The 22889-nt window shown below is 41.6% G+C and overlaps 1 protein-coding gene across 1 annotated transcript in view; it reads left to right on the forward strand.

Moving 5' to 3' along the window:
* robo2 (roundabout, axon guidance receptor, homolog 2 (Drosophila)) overlaps positions 1–22889 on the forward strand; it is a 553585-nt gene that overhangs the window by 384162 nt on the left and 146534 nt on the right. Inside the window, 6 exon segments of the mRNA XM_060943573.1 lie at positions 3258–3429; positions 16686–16891; positions 17853–17934; positions 20646–20811; positions 21084–21250; positions 22259–22380. Of these exon segments, the coding sequence (XP_060799556.1) occupies positions 3258–3429; positions 16686–16891; positions 17853–17934; positions 20646–20811; positions 21084–21250; positions 22259–22380 (915 nt within the window).

The following is a 22889-nucleotide window of genomic DNA, read 5'->3' on the forward strand; positions in this document are numbered from 1 at the left end:
CTGATGCTGGACTTACTGTAAAACTTGTGCTCACTCAAACTGATATTCTGCAAGAAAAACGTGCCTAAGTTTCAGTTCGGAATCATGTGCAACTGAGATATGACTATGTTTTGTGCGAACTCCAGCCTCTGTGCATAACTCTTGTGTAAATTTTGAATAGAGCTCAATGGGGTCCGTTGTTTGTAGTGTTGTAGGACTCGAGACTGATCTCGACCACTTTTTGAAGGTCTTGAGATTTTATTTCACGATTGGTCAAGACCATAACTGTGGGGATTTCACTAAACTGCCTGTGTATTGTCTGATTTATTTGTTAACATCGTTACCGTGATTGGATGTAAAGTTATGCAGTCAATAACGTGACTCCTTACCAATTTGAAATGTTCATTCCTGTTAATGGATGCCACCCCCCTCCACACACACTGGTTTCGGTCCTGGTTTTGAATCGGTCTCGCCATGCCTCAGTCTTGGTCTTGACTTGATCTCAACCCCTCAGTCTTGGTCTTGTCTCGGTCTTGATACACTGTGGTCTTGGTCATGACTTGGTCTCAGTTTAGGTGGTCTTCGTTACAATACTACCTGATCCAACTCTCATTTCCTGTCTTCCAAGTTGCCGTCAAACTGCCTCCAGCTGAAGGCAATGTCGATGTATCCTCGATGCTGCCTCTTCTTATTCTTTTGGCTGTTCCCGATTAGGGGTCTCCACAGCGGATCTTTCGTCTCCATTGCTCCCTGTCTTCCGCATCCTTCTCTACCACACCTGCCACTTTCATGTCCTCTCTCACCACATCCATGTATCTCCTCTTTGGCCTTCCTCGTTTTCGTGCGCCTGGCAGCTCCATCCTCAACATTCTCCTTCCAACATGCTCTGCGTCTCTTCTCAGGATGTGCCCATACCATCTCAGTCTCATCTCTCTTAGCGTAATTCCCAAGCTCTCCACATGTGCTGTCCCTCTGATGTGCTCGTTCCTTATCCTGTCCAACCTCCCGTCGCAAACCTTAACATCCTCAACTCCACCACCTCCAACTTTGCCTCCTGTCTCTTCGTTAAGGGTACGGTCTCCAATCCGTACATCACAGCTGGTCTCACTACTGTCTTATACATCTTACCTTTCACTTTTGCTGGGACTTTCCTATTGCAAATGAATCCTGAAATCCTTCTCCAACTGCTCCACCCTGCCTGCGCTCTCTTCCTCACCTCACTATTGCAGCCCCCATTTTCCTGCACAGTTGACCCCAGGTTAGGGCTGCTCGATATTGGAAAAAATCAATATCACAATTTTTTCAGTAAATATCAATATCGCGATTTTTAAAACGATATTTATACACCTTTTTTTAGAGCCCTGATCATCAACACCTGAGGCACCGGGCCACATTTTTATAGTACAGGCCTCATAGGCTACCTGTCAACCCTTCCCGTTGTACCCTGAAACGCCTTTTACTTAAACTATTTACTGTGCAAGCGCGTACTTTGCATAGGTCCTATAGCCTGCACAAGGCTCACGTTCTCCTCACTCAACATTTCCTATCACAGAGGCTGGAGCCAGCGCTGGTATTACCAGTGATTACTGCGTAATGTCCACACTGGCTCGTAGCCAGCCAAGGATAAAATCTCTCTCTCTCTCTCTCACACACACACACACACACACACACACACACACACACACACTACAACGTAAGCTTGTGTGTTGTTAAGACACCAACATTAAACACGCACAATATAGAGACAAGTCCTTAAGAATTAACATACATGAAAATAGGCTTCTCTTCCTTCATCTTCCAAATGTGGACTCCGCTATCTTTTTGGCATGTCAGCACTGAAATACCATTTGCAGAGATATTTCACTCGCCATTAAGAAAAGTAAAAGCAACACATGATTAGGGCTACATGATTAGCAGGGGGACACCGTTTTAAGCGCACGGAATTTTAAAAACAATGTAATTACATCTGAGTCTGTCTACATCGCGCAATAAACCCGTCCTTAGCAGAACCTACTTCAAAGCATGATGCTAGCTGCAGATGCACAAGTCAAAATCAAATGAACCCAAGTAAACATGCCGCGGCGGGCAACATTAATAACCAAATTGCCTTACCTTAAAACGCTGCCTTGACCACAGGACGACTCGCAATTATTCCACTTAAATCCACACGGTTTAACACATCTAACACGGCTAGCAAGCTGGATATGTGCTAATATTGTTGTGCTTGTTTTCTTCCGTAGATGCCATTTTTACATTACCCAGTCCCACATCCAAAAATATGACGTAAATATATGTTAATTGTATTATTATAACTATTAGCAAGCAAATCAAACAACATATTAAGAAATCAATATATCAAATCACCCGACACGTATGAAAACAGAAGAACTGATTTTTTACTGTTGCGGAGATATCGCGGGAGTAGAATGGATGACGTATGCAAGGCTACGGTGTGCCTTAGGGGACAGAAGGGTTCGTTTTACCTTACTGTCACGTCAATGTTATTGTTGTTTTATTGCCATTGTAGAAATATTGTGCACGTCCCTTTCGACAAATGACAAAAAATCGTTTCATATCGATATTATGAATTTTGATATCGTTTGACACCAATATCGATATCGTGATAAAAATACGATATATTGCACAGCTCTACCCCAGGTACTTGAATTCACCAACTTTCTTTACGTCTACTCCTTGCATCTTCACTACACTCTCATCCCCATTCTCATTGATGCGCATGTATTCTGTTTTGCTACTGCTCACCTTCATTCCTCTTCGTTCCAATGCATACTTCCATCTCTCCAAACCCAACTCAATGCTGCCTATTACCCATAAATCTGTGCTACAACTTCCTCAATCAATGGAAAAGATGATGGAATAAACTTCACAGAAATGTGACTTTGTATACAATTAGAAGTTTACCTTGGAAATGTAACCAAATATATTTGCTTGATTATGATTTGTGAGGCATCTGTTCGCCAACTAGCTACTTTTCGGTTGAGTTACTGGTACATGGCGTCCTGACATCAACGTCACTGTAAATGCTTTCTTGAAAGAATGGTCTTGGTCATGACTTGGTCTAGTCGTTACGTTTGAGGTCTGAATCACATTCATGTCAGTTAAAGTCCTGTGGCCCATCATGCTTAAATTCAGCACAGAACAGGAAAGTTGATTGTAATTCCATTCAGGTCCATAGCAGAGTTTCCATCATCCTCATCTCCACAGGAAGCCCAGCTCAGCTAACTGCTCCACTTTCCTCCTTATTGTTGTTTGTGCAGAACCTGCTGTTTCCCAACCAGCCGCAACAACCCAACAGCCGCTTCTCCGTCTCACCCAGCGGAGCGCTGACCATCACGGGCGTGCAGCGAGCAGACACAGGCTACTACATCTGCCAGGCGCTGACAGTCGCTGGCAGCATCCTCGCCAAAGCTCAACTGGAAGTAACAGATGGTGAGTGTTGTAGTAGGTTGGAACCGGGCTTGTCCTGATTTCTTCATTGTTTTTCAAGAAAGTGCTCGGATATGTGTTTCGTTCTGTGATAGAGCTATTCCTGATGTCTTCATTGACACTAGATGGAAGGATCCCTGATAGACACAAATCCATTCTTTCCCATACAGAAATATAATGCAAGCATGTTTTAGACACCTCATGTGTTATGCTTCACATTTTTTTGACATTTTGAACGTGTGATTTCCCCCCCTCATACATTTTATTTTCATGTATTCATTTTCCTCATGTGGTTTATTTTTCATTTTTTCCCCGAAAATTCATTTTAATTTATTTTCACGTCATCCATGCAGAGGTTGTTTTTCATGTTATTTTTTTCTGTTATAAAAATTAATTTATCATCTTCATTTTTTTTTCCTTCGTGTTTTAACAAATCATTTATTTTTCAGGTGATTTTTTTTTATGCGAGTTCATTTTTTAGAATGTCTTTTTTTTTTTACATGAAGTGCACTTTCACAGGTTTTTCACACAGTCACATGTGATTTTTCTCTAACACTTGTGATCACTTGGTCTTTACACATTCGTGTATTACTTCTAAAATGTCGGATGTGTTCAAAACCAACTGACGTTAAAAACATTTTAACGAACACAAGTTTCAGTTAAAATGCCTGCGGACAGGAAAATGGTCTTTGACTTGGAGCGTAAAGAGCTTTATAATCAAACTGGAAAGGAATTACAGGATCATTTTGATATATATATACAGTGGTGCTTGAAAGTTTGTGAACCCTTTAGAATTTTCTATATTTCTGCATAAATATGACCTAAAACATCATCAGATTTTCACACAAGTCCTAAAAGTAGATAAAGAGAACCCAGTTAAACAAATGAGACATAAATATTATACTTGGTCATTTATTTATTGAGGAAAATGATCCAATATTACATATCTGTGAGTGGCAAAAGTATGTGAACCTTTGCTTTCAGTATCTGGTGTGACCCCCTTGTGCAGCAATAACTCCAACTAAACGTTTGCGGTAACTGTTGATCAGTCCTGCACACCGGCTTGGAGGAATTTTAGCCCGTTCCTCCGTACAGAACAGCTTCAACTCTGGGATGTTGGTGGGTTTCCTCACATGAACTGCTCGCTTCAGGTCCTTCCACAACATTTCCATTGGATTAAGGTCAGGACTTTGACTTGGCCATTCCAAAACATTAACTTTATTCTTCTTTAACCATTCTTTGGTAGAACGACTTGTGTGCTTAGGGTCGTTGTCTTGCTTCATGACCCACCTTCTCTTGAGATTCAGTTCATGGACAGATGTCCTGACATTTTCCTTTAGAATTCGCTGGTATAATTCAGAATTCATTGTTCCATCAATGATGGCAAGCCGTCCTGGCCCAGATGCAGCAAAACAGGCCCAAACCATGATACTACCACCACCATGTTTCACAGATGGGATAAGGTTCTTATGCTGGAATGCAGTGTTTTCCTTTCTCCAAACATAATGCTTCTTATTTAAACCAAAAAGTTCTATTTTGGGGGCGGCACGGTGGTGTAGTGGTTAGCGCTGTCGCCTCACAGCAAGAAGGTCCTGGGTTTGAGCCCCGGGGCCGGCGAGGGCCTTTCTGTGTGGAGTTTGCATGTTCTCCCCGTGTCCGCGTGGGTTTCCTCCGGGTGCTCCGGTTTCCCCCACAGTCCAAAGACATGCAGGTTAGGTTAACTGGTGACTTTAAATTGACCGTAGGTGGGAATGTGAGTGTGAATGGTTGTCTGTGTCTATGTGTCAGCCCTGTGATGACCTGGCGACTTGTCCAGGGTGTACCCCGCCTTTCGCCCGTAGTCAGCTGGGATAGGCTCCAGCTTGCCTGCGACCCTGTAGAAGGATAAAGCGGCTAGAGATAATGAGATGAGATGAGTTCTATTTTGGTCTCATCCATCCACAAAACATTTTTCCAATAGCCTTCTGGCTTGTCACGTGATCTTTAGCAAACTGCAGATGAGCAGCAATGTTCTTTTTGGAGAGCAGTGGCTTTCTCCTTGCAACCCTGCCATGCACACCATTGTTGTTCAGTGTTCTCCTGATGGTGGACTCATGAACATTAACATTAGCCAATGTGAGAGAGGCCTTCAGTTGCTTAGAAGTTACCCTGGGGTCCTTTGTGACCTCGCCCTACTATTACACGCCTTGGTCTTGGAGTGATCTTTGTTGGTCGACCACTCCCGGAGAGGGTAACAACGGTCTTGAATTTCCTCCATTTGTACACAATCTGTCTGACTGTGGATTGGTGGAGTCCAAACTCTTTAGAGATGGTTTTGTAACCTTTTCCAGCCTGATGAGCATCAACAATGCTTTTTCTGAGGTCCTCAGAAATCTCCTTTGTTCGTGCCATGATACACTTCCACAAACATGTGTTGTGAAGATCAGACTTTGATAGATCCCTGTTCTTTAAATAAAACAGGGCGCCCACTCACACCTGATTGTCACCCAATTGATTGAAAACACCTGACTCTAATTTCACCTTCAAATTAACTGCTAATCCTAGAGGTTCACATATTTTTGCCACTCACAGATATGTAATATTGGATCATTTTCCTCAATAAATAAATGACCAAGTATAATATTTTTGTTTCATTTGTTTAACTGGGTTCTCTTTATCTACTTTTAGGACTTGTGTGAAAATCCGATGATGTTTTAGGTCATATTTATGCAGAAATATAGAAAATTCTAAAGGGTTCACAAACTTTCAAGCACCACTGTGTGTGTGTGTGTATATATATATATATATATATATATATATATATATATATATATATATTCTGGCTGTTGATATTTTCAGTTTCATGAGTTCACAGTTTAGATTTTACATTTATTTTTTACAAAATCAGTGGGTCAGAGAACAGCATTTTATTCTGACTTTGGACTTTCTTGATGTTTTGACGCTAAAACGACCGCATGTGTTACAGAAGTACCACTTTAAAGGAAAAATGCGATACATTTCACATGCGGTTATACGTGATCACATGAGAAAAACAACATGAAAGTGCATTTCAGCTTGTGTCCTGAAAGCAGTGTTGTAGTCGAGTCACTAAAACTTGAGTTCCCAGCGTTCAAGTCCAAGTCATTATAAAAAATTGAGTCGAGTCCGAGAACAAGACTCCATCCGCACCATTTGACGTGTCTGTTGCTGCCTTTATGTGAAAGTGTCTCTGCTACTGTGTCGGACTAACGTTCCTGCTCGACTGCCCCGTTTTAGTTAACAGGCTACAGATAGAAAGCTTGTTCATCGCTCAGCAAGCAAACCCCGCCCACTATCAACAGAGCAATTAACATAGCGTGTCACTTCCTTCTCTGGGTGGAGTCTCGCCAAATGACGATTGAAGTTCGAGGTCGTCCCCGTCGTCTCCTCGATAGTTCTTCTACATATGGAACACATAGCAGTGCATTTTTTCCCACTGCACAAGAAGTCTGTATAAGCAAAGCGGACAATCCTAGGGGCGTCTCTCCAGGCATTTTAGCGCCATTAACGTTAGTTTGTTCCTGAACATGACGTATGAACAGGTGACTGTGGACAAAATTAGTGTAAAAATTAACGTAGATATAAATATCTTATGCCAAATTATTATGGCATGTTACAAAATAAAGAAAAAAAACTGAGTCCTCGTCTCTAATTTACTGTACGAGTCTGAATGCAGTTAATGCACGAGTCCGAGTCCAAATCCGAGTCATCAGTGCTCAAGTCCAAGTCAAATCACGAGTCTTTAAAATTAGGGCACGAGTCGGACTCGAGTCCAAGTCCTGGACTTGAGTACTCCAAGCCTGCCTGAAAGTAAGCCACATCATATGAACAATTTGTGATCACATGGAAAAGATCAATTGCATTGCATGCTTATCGAAGGCGTTATTTGTCCTAAAAAATATTTACACGCGTGTGTGTGTGTGTGTTTTATTTATTTTTTACTTTTCAAGAAGGATCATCAAATTAAATGCATCCCTTTGGGTGTGAAAATGCATTTAAACGCTATCACTTTAAACTAATTTGTTTTGAACAATTAGAAACCGTATAAAAGTCAGATGTTATAATGTCACACGCACACTATGCAGCAAATCTTTTACAATCTTGTAAATCTTTATATTCTTCTGTCAGAAAGGTTTCGAAAAGCCACCTCTCTCCTCCTCCTCATCCTCCTCCTCTTACTTCCATCCCTCTCGTCTTTGTCCCTGTCTTTCAGTTCACCTTTATTCATCTCCTGCCCTCTCTCTGATTAACAAACAGACCCTGAACGCCGAGTGTGTCTGTAGCTGGAGCACTTGAGCAACATGTCTTTGTGCTGCATTTCTATTGACGCTGTTGGCTGACTTGGAATGTGTCCTTGAATTTTCCCTGAGCGACATCGATTGTGCAGCACAAAGCGAACCGACCGGCACGCCTGATGCCGCCAGTTCTGCTTCCTCCCAGTAACAGTGTTGTTATAGCAACTGCGTAAGAGTAGAGAAAAAAGCCAGCTTTATATTTGAGGCTTTTTTTTTTCCCTCAAACTCAAAGAAGAAAAGTTGTAATTCTCTTTAAACTGTAACAAGTTTTGGCCTTGAAAAGGAAACTTTAAAAAAAATATATATATTTTTTAAACCTGCCAAGATTAGGACATGGTGCACAAATTATAGGAAAATCACCAACCACCTGTACATGTGTCCTGAAGTACTGTATTCCTCTTACGGAGACAGCAATTCACCAACCCTAACCATTTGTTATTCGACAAAGAACCACACATCATACTTTTTATGATCTGTTTATATTTACATTTAGTGTTGTAGAACACCCGTGAAACAAATTAGTTCCTGTTCGTACATATGTTATAGCAGCTATAAACATCCATTCCCTCACCAACCTGTGTCTTGTATCTCTTTCTTGAAGTTAATAATTTAAAAAAAAACTTCAGCTTGTCATTTTTACGCAGTAGAACCGTAAACTCCTCTGTCCTGAAACTTCAGCTTTAAAGCCCGGTCCCACAACACCGATAACTACAACGATAATGATAACTATAAATAAATCGTTCCCCTGCAGTTTATGGTCACATCAGACCGATAACGATCCCTATAGCCCAGGCCTGGGTTTATCCGTATCGGTGAGATTGCTTCTGGAGCGATATTTTTATTTTATTTTCCCAGACCTAGACCTGATCCGATAAAAACATCTGACCAATCAGATAATTGTTTCCATGTGACGTTGTCTGAGCACGTGCTATTTTTCCCCGGGTGTCTTTGTACAGTACATCCTTGCTGCATCATGAACTCATGGAATACAGATTCACGGAAAATAAAAAATATAATACAAAGCACGGATCTTTTATTCACGGATATGTGATTATTTTCCGTGAAACATCAATAGTAAATTAATAAAGTCGATATATAAGTGTAGGTAATATCTTTTAATGATGAACTTCGGCAGTCCAAACATTTAATTGTTTTAGACTTCTTAATTTTTTATCCGTGATGCATCATCCGTATGAAATCGGTAACCAATCTGTGATATACTGAAACGTCCGTGACCAATCCATAAATTATTAGCATCCATGATGCATCCGTATTAAAATCCGTAACCACGCCGTATTTTGTGTCCATTTTTATTATATTTCCGTAATCCGTGACCTATCCGTATTATATCAACCACTGGAGTGTGTACACTACCGTTCAAAAGTTTGGGGTCACTTTGAAATGTGCTTATTTTTGAAAGAAAAGCACTGTTCTTTTCAATGAAGATCACTTTAAACTAATCAGAAATCCACTCTATACATTGCTAATGTGCTAAATGACTATTCTAGCTGCAAATGTCTGGGTTTTGGTGCAATATCTCCATAGGTGTATAGAGGCCCATTTCCAGCAACTCTCACTCCAGTGTTCTAATGGTACAATGTGTTTGCTCATTGCCTCAGAAGGCTAATGGATGATTAGAAAACCCTTGTACAATCATGTTAGCACAGCTGAAAACAGTTGAGCTCTTTAGAGAAGCTATAAAACTGACCTTCCTTTGAGCAGATTGAGTTTCTGGAGCATCACATTTGTGGGGTCGATTAAATGCTCAAAGTGGCCAGAAAAATGTCTCGACTATATTTTCTATTCATTTTACAACTTATGGTGGTAAATAAAAGTGTGACTTTTCATGGAAAACGCAAAATTGTCTGGGTGACCCCAAACTTTTGAACGGTAGTGTACATGGGTTGTTTTGAAGTCCAAGCTGTACAGTACGACCCAGAATAACGTGCTACTACTTGGAAAAATACTTCCCTGACTATTCCTAAGTTGCTGCATTTATTTCCCTGAGTGTCAGGACCAAGCGATATTATAGTCGGGATTATAGTTGTGGTGTGACTGCTCCAGACTGGAACCAAATTCAGGTATAGGTATCATCATAGTTGTAGTTATAGTTATCGGTGTTGTGGGACCGGGCCCTTCCGTCTGACCGTTAGAAAGCACTGACACTGAAGACTCCTTGTGTGAATTCAGTAATAAATAAACACATTTTTCTTCATCTGTTTATGTGCTCTGTCCACCATACTGTACAAGCATCTCTGAAAGTTGTTCCGTTTGTATTAGAGTGAGCGCCTGTGATTATTATAATAAAAATAATTTAAAAAATCTGTAATTTGCAGCTGCGCTACGGTCAGAGCTGCGGTTATAGAAAATCAATCAACACCTTCTGACCAATCAGAATCCAGAATTCAGGATGACTGTGTGTGCATGCTTACTTGTGTAAGAATGTATTGATCATGTGTGAGGGAGTACAGTGAAGGCATGCAGGAGCGAGAGATTAGTGGAAAAAGTGTAGTGCGAGGGTGGAGGATCACGGTCACACCTGCAGTTTGAACAGCGTGATTTAGTGAGCAAAGGGGCAACAGGAGTCCGACGGGTTCAAGGAGAAACGTAATGAGAAATTCCTGATGCAGACAGCACCAAGGCCCCTTTAATCTAGGAGTCCAACCATCTCCTCATCAATCTGCCATGTCATTCTTACACACACACACACACACACACACACTCAGCTGAGGTTTTTCTCATCACTCCATCATGGCTTCCAAATACACATACTCTCACACCAGCACCATCACTCTCACAGACAGGGATAAGATACTGTCTGATCATCAAGAATGGCAGTGCTGGGTTGAAGGAACCCAGTTTATTTCAAAACACCATCTTTCTGTTGAAAAAAAAATCCAATTTATAAAATTCTAGATTGGAAAATGGTCCTTGGCTCTTCGTAAAACTTCAGTTATTCTTTGGTGAAGAAAATGGTCTTTGGTTAGGTTTTGTACATTCCTGGCTGGCTCATAGACTGGTACCAAAATTCAAAAAAGTGCTTATTTAAGGAGTTAAAGGCATTTTTGAGACAAAGTCGGCAAACAGTCTTATTTTGTCAATTTGGGTGTGCCGAATTCAAATCTGCAATATGCCGAGCTCTATCTGACCTCTGTTGACCTCTAGAGGTCATTGAACTTTGGGCCTGTAAACGTCTCAGCTGAACCCAGTTTCTCAGCTTTCTAAGGAATGAAATGTACTAAAATGATGAATGAAGTTAGCAAATGGCCTTGTTTGTTAAAGGTTTGGGTGCTGAATTCATTTTTCATTTGTAAAACGACATATGACCTCTGATAACCTCAAGGTCATTTAACTTGGCCTATAGAGATCTTGCAGTCACGTGACCAGAAAGTACACAACCGCCATCTTGTCGATCAAAAACACAGCTGAATACTGCTGCACTCGTCTACAGAATGGATCAATTTCAACCGATGGACTACACGGCTCATTTTTCTAATGAACAGATAACTAGATATATGTCTAAAATAAACGATCTACAGATTAGTGACCCTTATGGCTTACCGGACGGAGTTTTCATGACCGGATATTGAAATGCCAGCGGAATACCCGGACGTGTATAATTACCTCATTAACTTTCCCTCGCTGTTCAGTGGTGAAGCACTGCGTGCTTATAAATCTCTGGACAGTTATCTTTACAGAAATTCAGGATTTGTCAGCGACTCAGATGTGGCATCTTGTAAACAAGAATCCTCATTGGATGGATAAGTCACTTAAGTTTTTTTTTTTGTAAGTCACTTAAGTATTGAGTATAGCACTGACCAGCCGATTATAGAATAGAATAAGGTAATTCCAGCTGTAATTCCAAATTGTCCGTCTTGTTTACCATGGATCTGGCATTGGAGAGATAGAGGCTTAGCAGTGGAGATTTGAGTGGCTGTTTTCTGAGCTTAGTCAACAGGCCGGCTCTGCAGCCTCGCTTTTGCTTCCTCTCCCGGCGCCGCCTCCTTCGCTTTGCTTCCGATAACAATCCACGGAGACCCCGCTGGTCTCGCTATCTCGTCCGGAATGTTGTGCATGCGATGGAAATCACTACAAACCGTCATTTTCTGCTGGAAACCAATGTCCAGTAAGTCCATACAGTTGTAGTGGATATTGAAGTCCGGTACAGACGAACAACACGCAAAAATACACACAAAAAACATAAAAAACGTGCACAGGTAGGGAGAGCTTGTAGCCGCAGCCGTTGTAGTAGAATTGGATATAGTAGGGTTTTCCAGAAGAAAAGGTAGAAGTAAAAGCAGAAGTAGAAGGGGGAATATGGCGTTTGACCTACAAGATGGCTGATGACCTACAAGATGAGAGTTTTTTTCTTTGTTTGTTTTGTTTTAAACGGGGTAAAGCCTTTACAAAAAACAAACAACAAAGAAAAAAACTCTCATATATACTAACCCTGATTAACCTGTATACCCTGTATGCCCCCACATTTTGTATGCTGCTGAATCTGCCCTTTTTTCAGTAGCTTTGTATAAACAATAACCGCTAAATGTCATGCAATGTTATGTAAGGTGATCGCCTAGGCATTCTCATTGTGAAAAGTAAGTCACATGTACATGGACTGGCATTTAATGTTGTATTTGTTCCTTTCTATTTGTTTTGTGTCTGTTCATATTCTTTTTGGGGGAGTAAAGTCAGTTTAAAAATGCCGTTAAATGCATAGGCCTATAGACCAAGTTTAATGACATTGAGGTTATCAGAGGTCATATGTCGTTTTACAAATGAAAAATGAATTCAGCACCCAAACCTTTAACAAACAAGGCCATTTGCTAACTTCATTCATCATTTTAGTACATTTCATTCCTTAGAAAGCTGAGAAACTGGGTTCAGCTGAGACGTTTACAGGCCCAAAGTTCAATGACCTCTAGAGGTCAACAGCGGTCAGATAGAGCTCGGCATATTGGAGATTTGAATTCAGCACACCCAAATTGACAAAATAAGACTGTTTGCCGACTTTGTCTCAAAAATGCCTTTGGGTGTCACAATTCTGGATTTTGGTACCAGTCTATCACTGATTCCATTTTGAAATGTAAATAAAGATCCAGAGCTCAGCTTACTGTAGGTTTGGAGTTTTCCTCCATCCATCTGGGTTTGCTTTGGGCGGCACGGTGGTGTAGTGGTTAGCGCTGTCACCTCACAGCAATAAGGTTCTGGGTTTGAGCCCAGTGGCCAACGGGGGTCTTTCTGTGCGAAGTTTGCATGTTCTCCCCGTGTCTGCATGGGTTTCCTCCAGGTGCTCCGGTTTCCCCCACAGTCCAAAGACATGCAGGTTAGGCTAATGAGAGAGAGAGAGAGTTTGATCATGCCTTTTTTTTTTTTCCTGGCTGGCTCGCCAAAGAGATTTTGAAAGTTGCTCCTTTGTTCACAAAGATGGTAAACCATGACAATATGTACACATAGTCAGTTAGGTCATGCCTTTTGCAACTCCTTGCTGGCTCACCAATTAGATTTTGATGCACGATTTTTTTTTTCCTAAACAAGTCGCTATAGTGAAGGTATATTGCACCATGGCAAGCTCACACAAACAGTTTACTGGTCTCTCACAAAATATGTCAAGAATGTTGTTTATTCATCAGGTTATTGAGTTTGGTCATGTCTTTTGTAACTCCTGGCAGGCTCGCTGTTTTCATACATGCATCTACTTCTATGAATTACAGTGAATTGGTTGTTCAGAGGTGAATTTATTTTTCACACAGATGTTCCACTACGGGCGGCACGGTGGTGTAACGGTTAGCACTGTCGCCTCACAGCAAGAAGGTCCAGGTTCGAGCCCCGTGGCCGGCGAGGGCCTTTCTGTGCGGAGTTTGCATGTTCTCCCCGTGTCCGTGTGGGTTTCCTCCGGGTGCTCCGGTTTCCCCCACAGTCCAAAGACATGCAGGTTAGGTTAACTGGTGACTCTAAATTGACCGTAGGTGTGAATGTGAGTGTGAATGGTTGTCTGTGTCTATGTGTCAGCCCTGTGATGACCTGGCGACTTGTCCAGGGTGTACCCCGCCTTTCGCCCGTAGTCAGCTGGGATAGGCTCCAGCTTGCCTGCGACCCTGTAGGACAGGATAAAGCGGCTAGAGATAATGAGATGAGATGAGATGTTCCACTACAAAGTTCTCAGACAAAGACTGAAGCTTTGTGACAGAATGTGTATCTGAACTACCTATTCATTTGTACTGGACCATGACTTAATGAAAAGATGCTCTGATTTGTTTAAACACCTAGCAAGCAAATCATCATTAAAAGACACAGGAAGGATCCAAATTTATACAGTTTATTATTTTATGATTATTTGATGATACACTGATAGGTGTTCAGCTTCAAGCGTAACCAATTACTGAAAACAGTTTAGGTTTGATGATACAGCTTTAATTCCCGAATAATAATTAAGTTACTTCATGATGCTAGTTTTCTGGCTAGGAGGAGGAAAGAATGATATATGGGAATGTCTTTATTTGGTTTAAATTAAGCTTGGATTAATCCTCTTCGATATATCAAGATGCCATCTCTTCAACTGCTTTGACCTGTTCGGCATTCCTACAGAGATTTGAACAGTATAAATACCATCCTTCATGGCAAAAATAAATGTAGGAAATCCAAAGAGATGAAATGGTGAAGTGCTGCACCTCATAGAGCGGTAGAGAGGAAGAAGGATGTTGGATGAAGCAATCAGAAAGGTTAAAGGTAGATGCTGTAATTAGTACCCTCAGGTCTGCTCTCATTAATCCATACCAGCTCATTATAGCAGCCTCAAGGCCAAGAGACAATGTATTATTCACCTCTCAGAGATAAAAGCTTGCCACCGGTCCAGGAATTATAGATTACAAGAACCTTTTCATCCTAGTGCTTTGCAAATATTAGGCTAACATTTCTCAAAAAGAAAGGAGAAACAGTTATATGAATATTTGGAAAGGAGACAATAAGATGGCCTTGATAAAAGATCACATGGACAGGACTGGAACTTAATATGTAATAATAGTAGATTTTCTTCATGCTTCGGAGGTGTGGGTTATTAGCATGCCTTTCATAACCGTGACTTATTTACCCTGACCACACACATGCACACTATTATATGGCTATGTATTTGAAAAAAAAATGAGGGAGGGTGCTGTAAATGTCAAAGGAGCTCATGCGGTAGGAAAAAGCTAGCAAGCCCACCACATCAGTGAACAGGAAAACAAGAGTCAGCTATTCTGCTGCTTTTATCCAGAAAGAAGAGATATGGACCTGTGGTAAAGGCACAAGATCTGTAGCCAAGTGTGGCATTTATCTGCTGCATGATATAGAGGTTTACAATTATCTCCTCATTAGGACTAACCTGGTGGCTGAAGATAAAATTTTCAGAACACATCAAGAAATTGGCATATTTTTGGTGTAAATGGTGAATTACTGACTTACTTGAGGTTTTAGTTTTATAGATGCTTTCCTTAAATCCTACCAGAACTTCGATCCTACCATAGGATACAATTCTACATTATCTTTAGGAAATGGCTGCTTCTCCATTTTTTTGAGTCTGAGGGATGTAACTCCAGAGACACCAAGATAACTAACAAGCCTCCGTTTGACATTATGAGCCATTACATTCTACCATCAAACGGACACATCTGTTTTTGTTCATTCGTTTGTCCACTTTGTCCTGGTCAATGTCATGGTGGGTCCAGAGTCTATCCCAGAAACATTGGATGCAAGGTACACTCTCGGAAAACAAAAAGTACCTCATTGTACCTTTAGGGGTACAATGGCTTGTCACTGGAGCAGTACCTTCTAAGGAACTTATTTGTACCCTTTATATACTTCTTGGGAACATGTATGTACCTTTTTGACCCTAAAAAGGTACAGATAGTTACCTTGAAGTCCAGTAATAAGCCCTAGAGGGTACATTAGTGTAGTGTATACCTTGGAGGACAGAAATGGACTCCTCCTTGTACCCCTGTTTCTGACAGTGTAGGAATACAACCTGGATGGGATTGGAGCAGTTTAGCAGTCAGTCCCACCTACTAGCATTTTTTTTTTTTTGGGGGGGGTTAGAGGAAAACTGGAGAAACTGAAGCAAACCTACATAGACAACAAGCAAAACTCCACAAAGACAGTAATTGAACCAGGAATTCTGAGGCATCAATTATACAACAAAATCAAATTGGTGAGCCAGCCATGAATGGCAAAAGACCATATCTAAGCAGAGTTTCGATCTACACCTAAAACTGGATTTTTAGAAATTAGATATAGGTTTATTCTGGCACCATCGTTCTGAATTTTTTTTTAAGGAAATCCTCAATTCTAATGGTTCTTCATAGGGTTTTCAGAGAAGGATAAACTGAAGGTGATGTTTGAAGGATTTGTGAGGTTGTGTCAGAAAAAAAAGGCAGTGGTGGCTCAGAAGCTAGGGCTCTGGCGAAAAGGAAAAGGATTGTGAATTTGAATCTTGGTACTCCTAAGACGCTACTGTTATACCTCACCCCGACAAGTCAATTTTAGTTTTGGATAAAAGCATCTACCACATCAATTCTTCTTCTTTTGGCTGCTCCCATTAGGGGTCGCCACAGCAGGTCTTTTTCCCCCCACATATTTGATTTGGCATAGGTTTTACACCGGATGCCCTTCCTGACACAACCCTCCCCAATCTATCCAGCCTTGGGACTGGCACGAAGTATGCACTGGCTTGTGCAACCCCAGTGGGTGGGTATTTTACTTAATCTGTATGTCTTTGAACCGTGAGGAAACCAGAGCACCTGGAGGAAACCCAGGCAGACAACATGCAAACTCCACACAGAAAGGCTCCTGTCGGCCATAAGGTTCGAACCCAGAACCTTCTTGTTGTGAGGCGACAATGTTAACCACTACGTCACCTTGCCACCCATCTACCACATTATTAAGGGGTAAATAACGTCTTTGTCTTTTGGTCAGTGTTGACAGACAGACCACCGCCAATCATCAGACAAGGCCCAGCCAATCAGACCCTGGGTGTGGACAGTGTAGCTCTGCTGAAGTGCCAAGCATCTGGGGAACCTGTACCTACCATCAGCTGGCTGAAGGATGGCGTGAGTCTGCTGGGTAAAGATCCACGCATGTCCCTGCAGGAGCTGGGCAGCCTTCAGATCAAGAACATACGGGTGAGAGTGGAGGGGGGGAAAAACCACCTTTTTTGCGATTGGTGTAAATTTGTCAGAGCCATGCTTTCCTACATTCAGAGGGTTTTTTCACCTTTTTCAAGCATTGTATGTTATTAAATATAACCTCGCTTGGTGTAATGTAATTTATTTTTTTTGTACAAGGCAAACTTTGATAGATGGTAAAGCACATGCGTCTTTATTTATTGTGTGTATATGTGAGATTGGCTGTCAAACAGTATGGGTGTCTAAGTATGATGTATAAGCTGAGCTGTATTCAATCAGATATTGGAAAGACATAGCACGCACGGGCAGAAGGAAATCATATTGCATTAAAGAGATGAATGCAAAATATTGATTTCAGTAAATTGTTTGATACTATCACTTAGTTATATGACAGGTCTCCCAAGCATCATTTGTGGAAGCTTGGACAAAGTCCAATCACGTAGAGATATCCATACACACACATATACTACTATATTGAATTTAAAGTCCCCGCACCTCCCATTTGTCCTCAATGGAATATCCATTATGGCTGACAGAGCTACCCAGCACTGACATTTTATCTAATAAATGAAGGCAAGGCACAGTGCTGAAAGGTAACAAACAATGCAAGGAAGATTACATAAAGGCAGTAGGGGATAGATGCCAGCTGTCATCGGTCCAGGGGGTTTCAGCCACTGGCCTGTCTAAGCGCATTAGCCCACCTTTTGTTGCAGTTGGAGGGACAGTTGGAAAATTTGCCAGCAGGATAAATGCAGGAGTGTGCAAAACAGAATTCATTAACCACATTAGCATCAGCACTTATCACAAATTGGTCCACGTAAATCCACATGACGTAAGATGGAAAGCTCACACTGGTGTTCATGCGTCCTCTGGATTCGTCATACAATGCAACGTATCATGGTGATGTTGAGTGGATTTTAAATGAAGAATTAAGGATTTTATATTATCTTTTTTGCAGCTTTCTGATTCTGGGATCTATACCTGTGTGGCTGCTAGCTCGAGTGGAGAAACATCATGGAGCGCCTTCCTGGAAGTGAAAGGTACATCATACGAGAATCAACAAGTCACTGAGCAATAAGTCACTCATGTTGATTGTAGTTTGTCTCATGTGGGCGTGTTTTGACCCCGATCTGTCATTGAAGTGGCCAAAATGTACAGTTTACACCAAGCCTTATGATTTATATGCATCATTTTTTTTTTTAAATATGCATGTAGATTTGATTTACATGCTACGTACAACATATGCTCACTCTCTTTTTGCAGGTAAAAAGAGTGGCACAGGAACAATCGGCATAGGATTAATCCAAGAAATCATTCAAGCCAACAGATCGGATTTGTCACTTTACCATGTCGTAACTAATTTGCAAAGTATTGAGAAAATGAAAGACGACCTGTCACTTTCACGCTTGCTAATGTGAATACATGGTAATGGTCATTATCGTGCCCAGAAGCTGATCAGTTTTATTTCTATTGCACTTTGTTGATATACACTCGCCGGCCATCTTAACAGGAACTTCTTGTTGATTCTAAGATCCCTGTTCTTGGCCGTAGGAGTGTTGTTCTGCTGTTGCATGCTGAGGTGCTTTTCTGCTCACCATGGTTGTAAAGAGTGATTGATTATACGAGTTACTATATCCTTCCTGGCAAAAAAAAAAACATGACCCAATCTGGCCATTTTCCTCTGACTTCTCTCATCAACAAGGCGTTTGTTTCCACCCACAGAACTGTCGCTCACTCGCTCAATGTTTTTCGCACCATTCTTTGTCAACTCTAGAGACTGTTGTGTGTGTGAAAACCCCAGGAGATCAGCAGTTTCTGAAATATACAAACCAATCCATCTGGCTCAAACCAGCACCCATGCCACAGAACACACAAAAAAAAGTTGAAAGAGTGGTACGGTAAGTTTATGCAGTGGTGGAGGAGGAGGAGGAGGAGAAGTGTTCATGAAACAGAAAGGTTTTGAGATGTGATTTGAAGAAAGGAAGGAAAGAGCAGTCATGGAGGGGTTGAGGGAGGGAATTCCAGAGCTTGGGGGCCATGGCGCTGAAGGACCTGCCACCCAGGGTAGCGAGTCTGGTGCAGGAGGCAGCAAGGAGATTATAGCTAGAGGATCTGAGAGAGCAGGATGGAGTGTAAGGGGTCAGAAGCTCATGGACATAAGGAGGAGCAAGGTTATGGAGGGCTTTGAAGGTGAGTAGTAGAATTTTATACTTGATTCAGGACAAAACAGGTAGCCAGTGAAGCTGAGAAAGAATGGGGGTGATATGAGCAGATGGTTTGGTATGGGTGATGAGTCTCGCTGCAGAGTTCTGAATGTATTGTAGTCTTTGAAGGGATATTGTAGGGAGGCCAACGAGAAGGGAGTTGCAATAATCTAGGCGGGACATAATGAAGGAGTGGACCAAAGTTTGAGCATCACTAGTGGAAAGGAAGGTGCGAAGGCAGGCAGTATTCCGGAGGTGAAAGAAAGCAGTCTTGGTGAGGGATTGATGCTGCGTTCATGTTCATGTGCTATGGGAAGATGATATTTTCCAGTTGGGAAGTGGTATTTACCAGTGTGTTGTGTTCACATGCTTTTGTTGTTGTTGACAAATTAAAGATGGTGGACCAGATTCAGAATCAGGCCTGTTATTTGGCTAAAACAATTATAGATTGCCTTGTTCATCAGCTGCAGCAGGAATATGAGTTATCAAAAGTCAAAAGGTAAATAATGCTGAATATTTCCTGATCATGACAAGTAGAGATTTTCTTAACACATTGAATGCCACGCAGTTTTTGGAAATTTGTCTGTAGCCACAATGAGAGTAGCCAGTATCTAGATCATTGTTGGCATTCTTTGGACAGCCACAGAATATTTTGTATTAGGCTATAATATACATATTATAATAATATAATATACATAACATGACTCATTTAAAAGGTGAGAGTCAGCTTTCCGTAGGTGAAAACCACTTCTTTCTTGGTTCATAAACTAGTCTTGTACCGCTCGCCGCCATGTTGAAAAGGTTAAAGTTCATCTCATCTCGGCAACTCATCTCATCTCATTATCTCTAGCCGCTTTATCCTTCTACAGGGTCGCAGGCAAGCTGGAGCCTATCCCAGCTGACTACGGGCGAAAGGCGGGGTACACCCTGGACAAGTCGCCAGGTCATCACAGGGCTGACACATAGACACAGACAACCATTCACACCTACGGTCAATTTAGAGTCACCAGTTAACCTAACCTGCATGTCTTTGGACTGTGGGGGAAACCGGAGCACCCGGAGGAAACCCACGCGGACACGGGGAGAACATGCAAACTCCACACAGAAAGGCCCTCGCCGGCCCTGGGGCTCGAACCCAGGACCTTCTTGCTGTGAGGTGACAGCGCTAACCACTATACCACCGTGCCGCCCTCTCGGCAACTCGTGTATCAAAATTTTCTACGAGTTGCCCAGTGGAAAATACCACAAGAGGGGGCGTTCATGTGTGCTTTCCATGTCGGCGTTTGGTATTTACCATAATTCCCATAGCACATGAACGCACCATTAATGTTGAGTGAGGGGTCAAGTAGAATTCCAAGGTTTCGGACAACAGGTGGAGATTTAACGAGTGTGCTGGCACACTAATGGGTGTTCTTAATAAAGTGGCCGGTGAGTGTAGTTGATATGATTGGCTCAGAAAGAGTGGACTATCCACAACAGCAGAAAATGAGTCGCAAGTAAAGAAAGTAAGGGCGTAGAACATCTTATCTTTTCTTTTTTTCTCTCAGAATCCGGTGGGATGGTGCTGATCAAGAACAGAGAAGAGGGAGAACTTCCTGGTCCACCCTCCAAACCTCAGGTTACTGATGTCACCAAGAACAGTGTGTCTCTGTCCTGGCAGCCAGGCCTGCCTGGAGCCTCGCCAATCACTTCATATGTAATCGAAGCATTCAGGTATAGATGAGTGGAGTGGGATTTTGTATCTATCCGACTTTGGTTTGAACTCCTCAGATAAATAGTGCATGATGGCATCTTTTAGCTGGTCATTACGCATAAAACCTGCAATGTGTATCTAATCTGTGGCTCGGTTAACGTCAGCTACTTTGCAAAGTCAGTGTTCTCAATTTACCATCGAGTAAATTACCTTCCTAATGTTCAAATGAAGTCATCAGGTCTTTATTAGCGTCTTACTCATTTGTGAAATGGATTTTTTCTGCATCTCTCAGCCAATCTGTGAGTAACAGCTGGCAGACGGTTGCAGATCACGTTAAAACCACCCAGTTCACCATTAAAGGACTCCGACCCAACACCATCTACCTGTTCATGGTGCGTGCCGTCAACACACAGGGCCTGAGTGACCCGAGTCCCATGTCTGAACCAGTCCGTACCCAAGGTAACACCTCACTTATTATTAATACTTAATATTTTTCAAGAAAAATGGAGATTTTCCTGAGGAGTAAACTGCTTTGTACAGTAAGTACTACAGAGGTCAGGAGTTGTTTTGTTGGGAAATGGCCTAACCTCAGTTGGTTAACCTGTACTCTAACTATCAGATAAACCCATTACGTCTCAATTTCGAGCAAACATCTTTCACTTTTGGAGCTCGTAATTGAGTTTGTGCCATCCCTGCTACCTTAATGATCATAATTGAGAGAAATGGCCAACCTTAAACTGGAAACAGATTCGATTAGAATGCCGTGAAGCTCCCGGTCTGGATGATGAGGTCTACAGGTATGCTCCTTTATACCACAGCGATGTTCAGTTCTGGATTCTGATTGGTTGATTTATTTTCTATGACAGAAGCTCTGGCTGTAATTTCAATCCTCGGTTTATATTAATGTGCTTATTGTAATACATTATCGTTTCCATAGGAATGCCTTACACAGTGACTTGGATGGTGGACATGCCATGTAATACAAAGCTAATAATAAATAATTAAAATACGTCTTGTTATTTAATAAAAGAAAAATGTGTATTTGGCAGAAGGAGTTTCCAGTGTCAGCTGTTTGTGACTTTGGACTAAGTTTTCGAGACTTTCTCTGGAACATGACAAGTGGAGGGTTTTGTTTGTTTGGTTGATGTTTGATTTATTAAATTAAAACGGGCAAAAAGGGACACCGACATGGAAATGGCTGTTTATGGCTTCTCGTGGATGTTCCAGAATATTAGATAGCTGTAACTATAAATGGATAAGAAGAACATTGCATTCTTTTTTTTTTTTTTGGCAAATTGCTATTGCTAATCAAGTTTGGGGCAAGAACAGTAACGCTATTTCATCCCATCGATCCTTTGTTAATTATTTTGCTGTGACAGCATTGTTTTATTTCTAACACATCCTGTTTTCATCGCCAATCATCTTCGGAGTGCAGTATTGAATCGAATTTCTCTTTAATGTCTGCAGATATCAGTCCACCAGCAAAGGGTGTAGATCACAGGCATGTACAGAAAGAGCTTGGTGATGTCATTGTCCGGCTGCACAACCCCATGGTCCTCAGCCCCACCACCATTCAAGTCACCTGGACCGTAAGTCAGACCTTTCAATACTCAGTGATTCAGTGACGTGGTGAGCTGTGGAAATTAAACCCCATTGCATTTCCTTGCTCTCTCGCTTCATCACTGATTCTTAAACTGCTGCATAATTGATGTACAGTAGAAACTTTGTCTTTTGTGATTAATTGCTGATGCTGACTCAAATACATTTGGTGAAAAAAAGCGAGGAATAGATTCATGATTGCCGTGTCAGTTACATGCAATCAACATGGAAAAACACCGGCAGCCATCTGGCGCGTCAATCAAAAATCTGATTTTCTTCTCGATGATAAATGGTTAAAACGTACAAAAAAAAAAAAGCATGAGGTGTAATTCATTGCAAGTTTGTCACCTAAACCTGCTGTGCTCTTTTCACACAGCCTGCATGGTGTACCTTTTTTGAAAACACTGTCTCTCACTTTCATGTTCACAACCAAGGTAGCAATCATAAATTTTCTAAAGACTCATAAGAAATTTAGGGGGGAAAAAAAATCCATCCTTGC

The sequence above is a fragment of the Neoarius graeffei genome, chromosome 17 (assembly GCF_027579695.1).
Source record: "Neoarius graeffei isolate fNeoGra1 chromosome 17, fNeoGra1.pri, whole genome shotgun sequence".
NCBI lineage: Eukaryota > Metazoa > Chordata > Actinopteri > Siluriformes > Ariidae > Neoarius > Neoarius graeffei.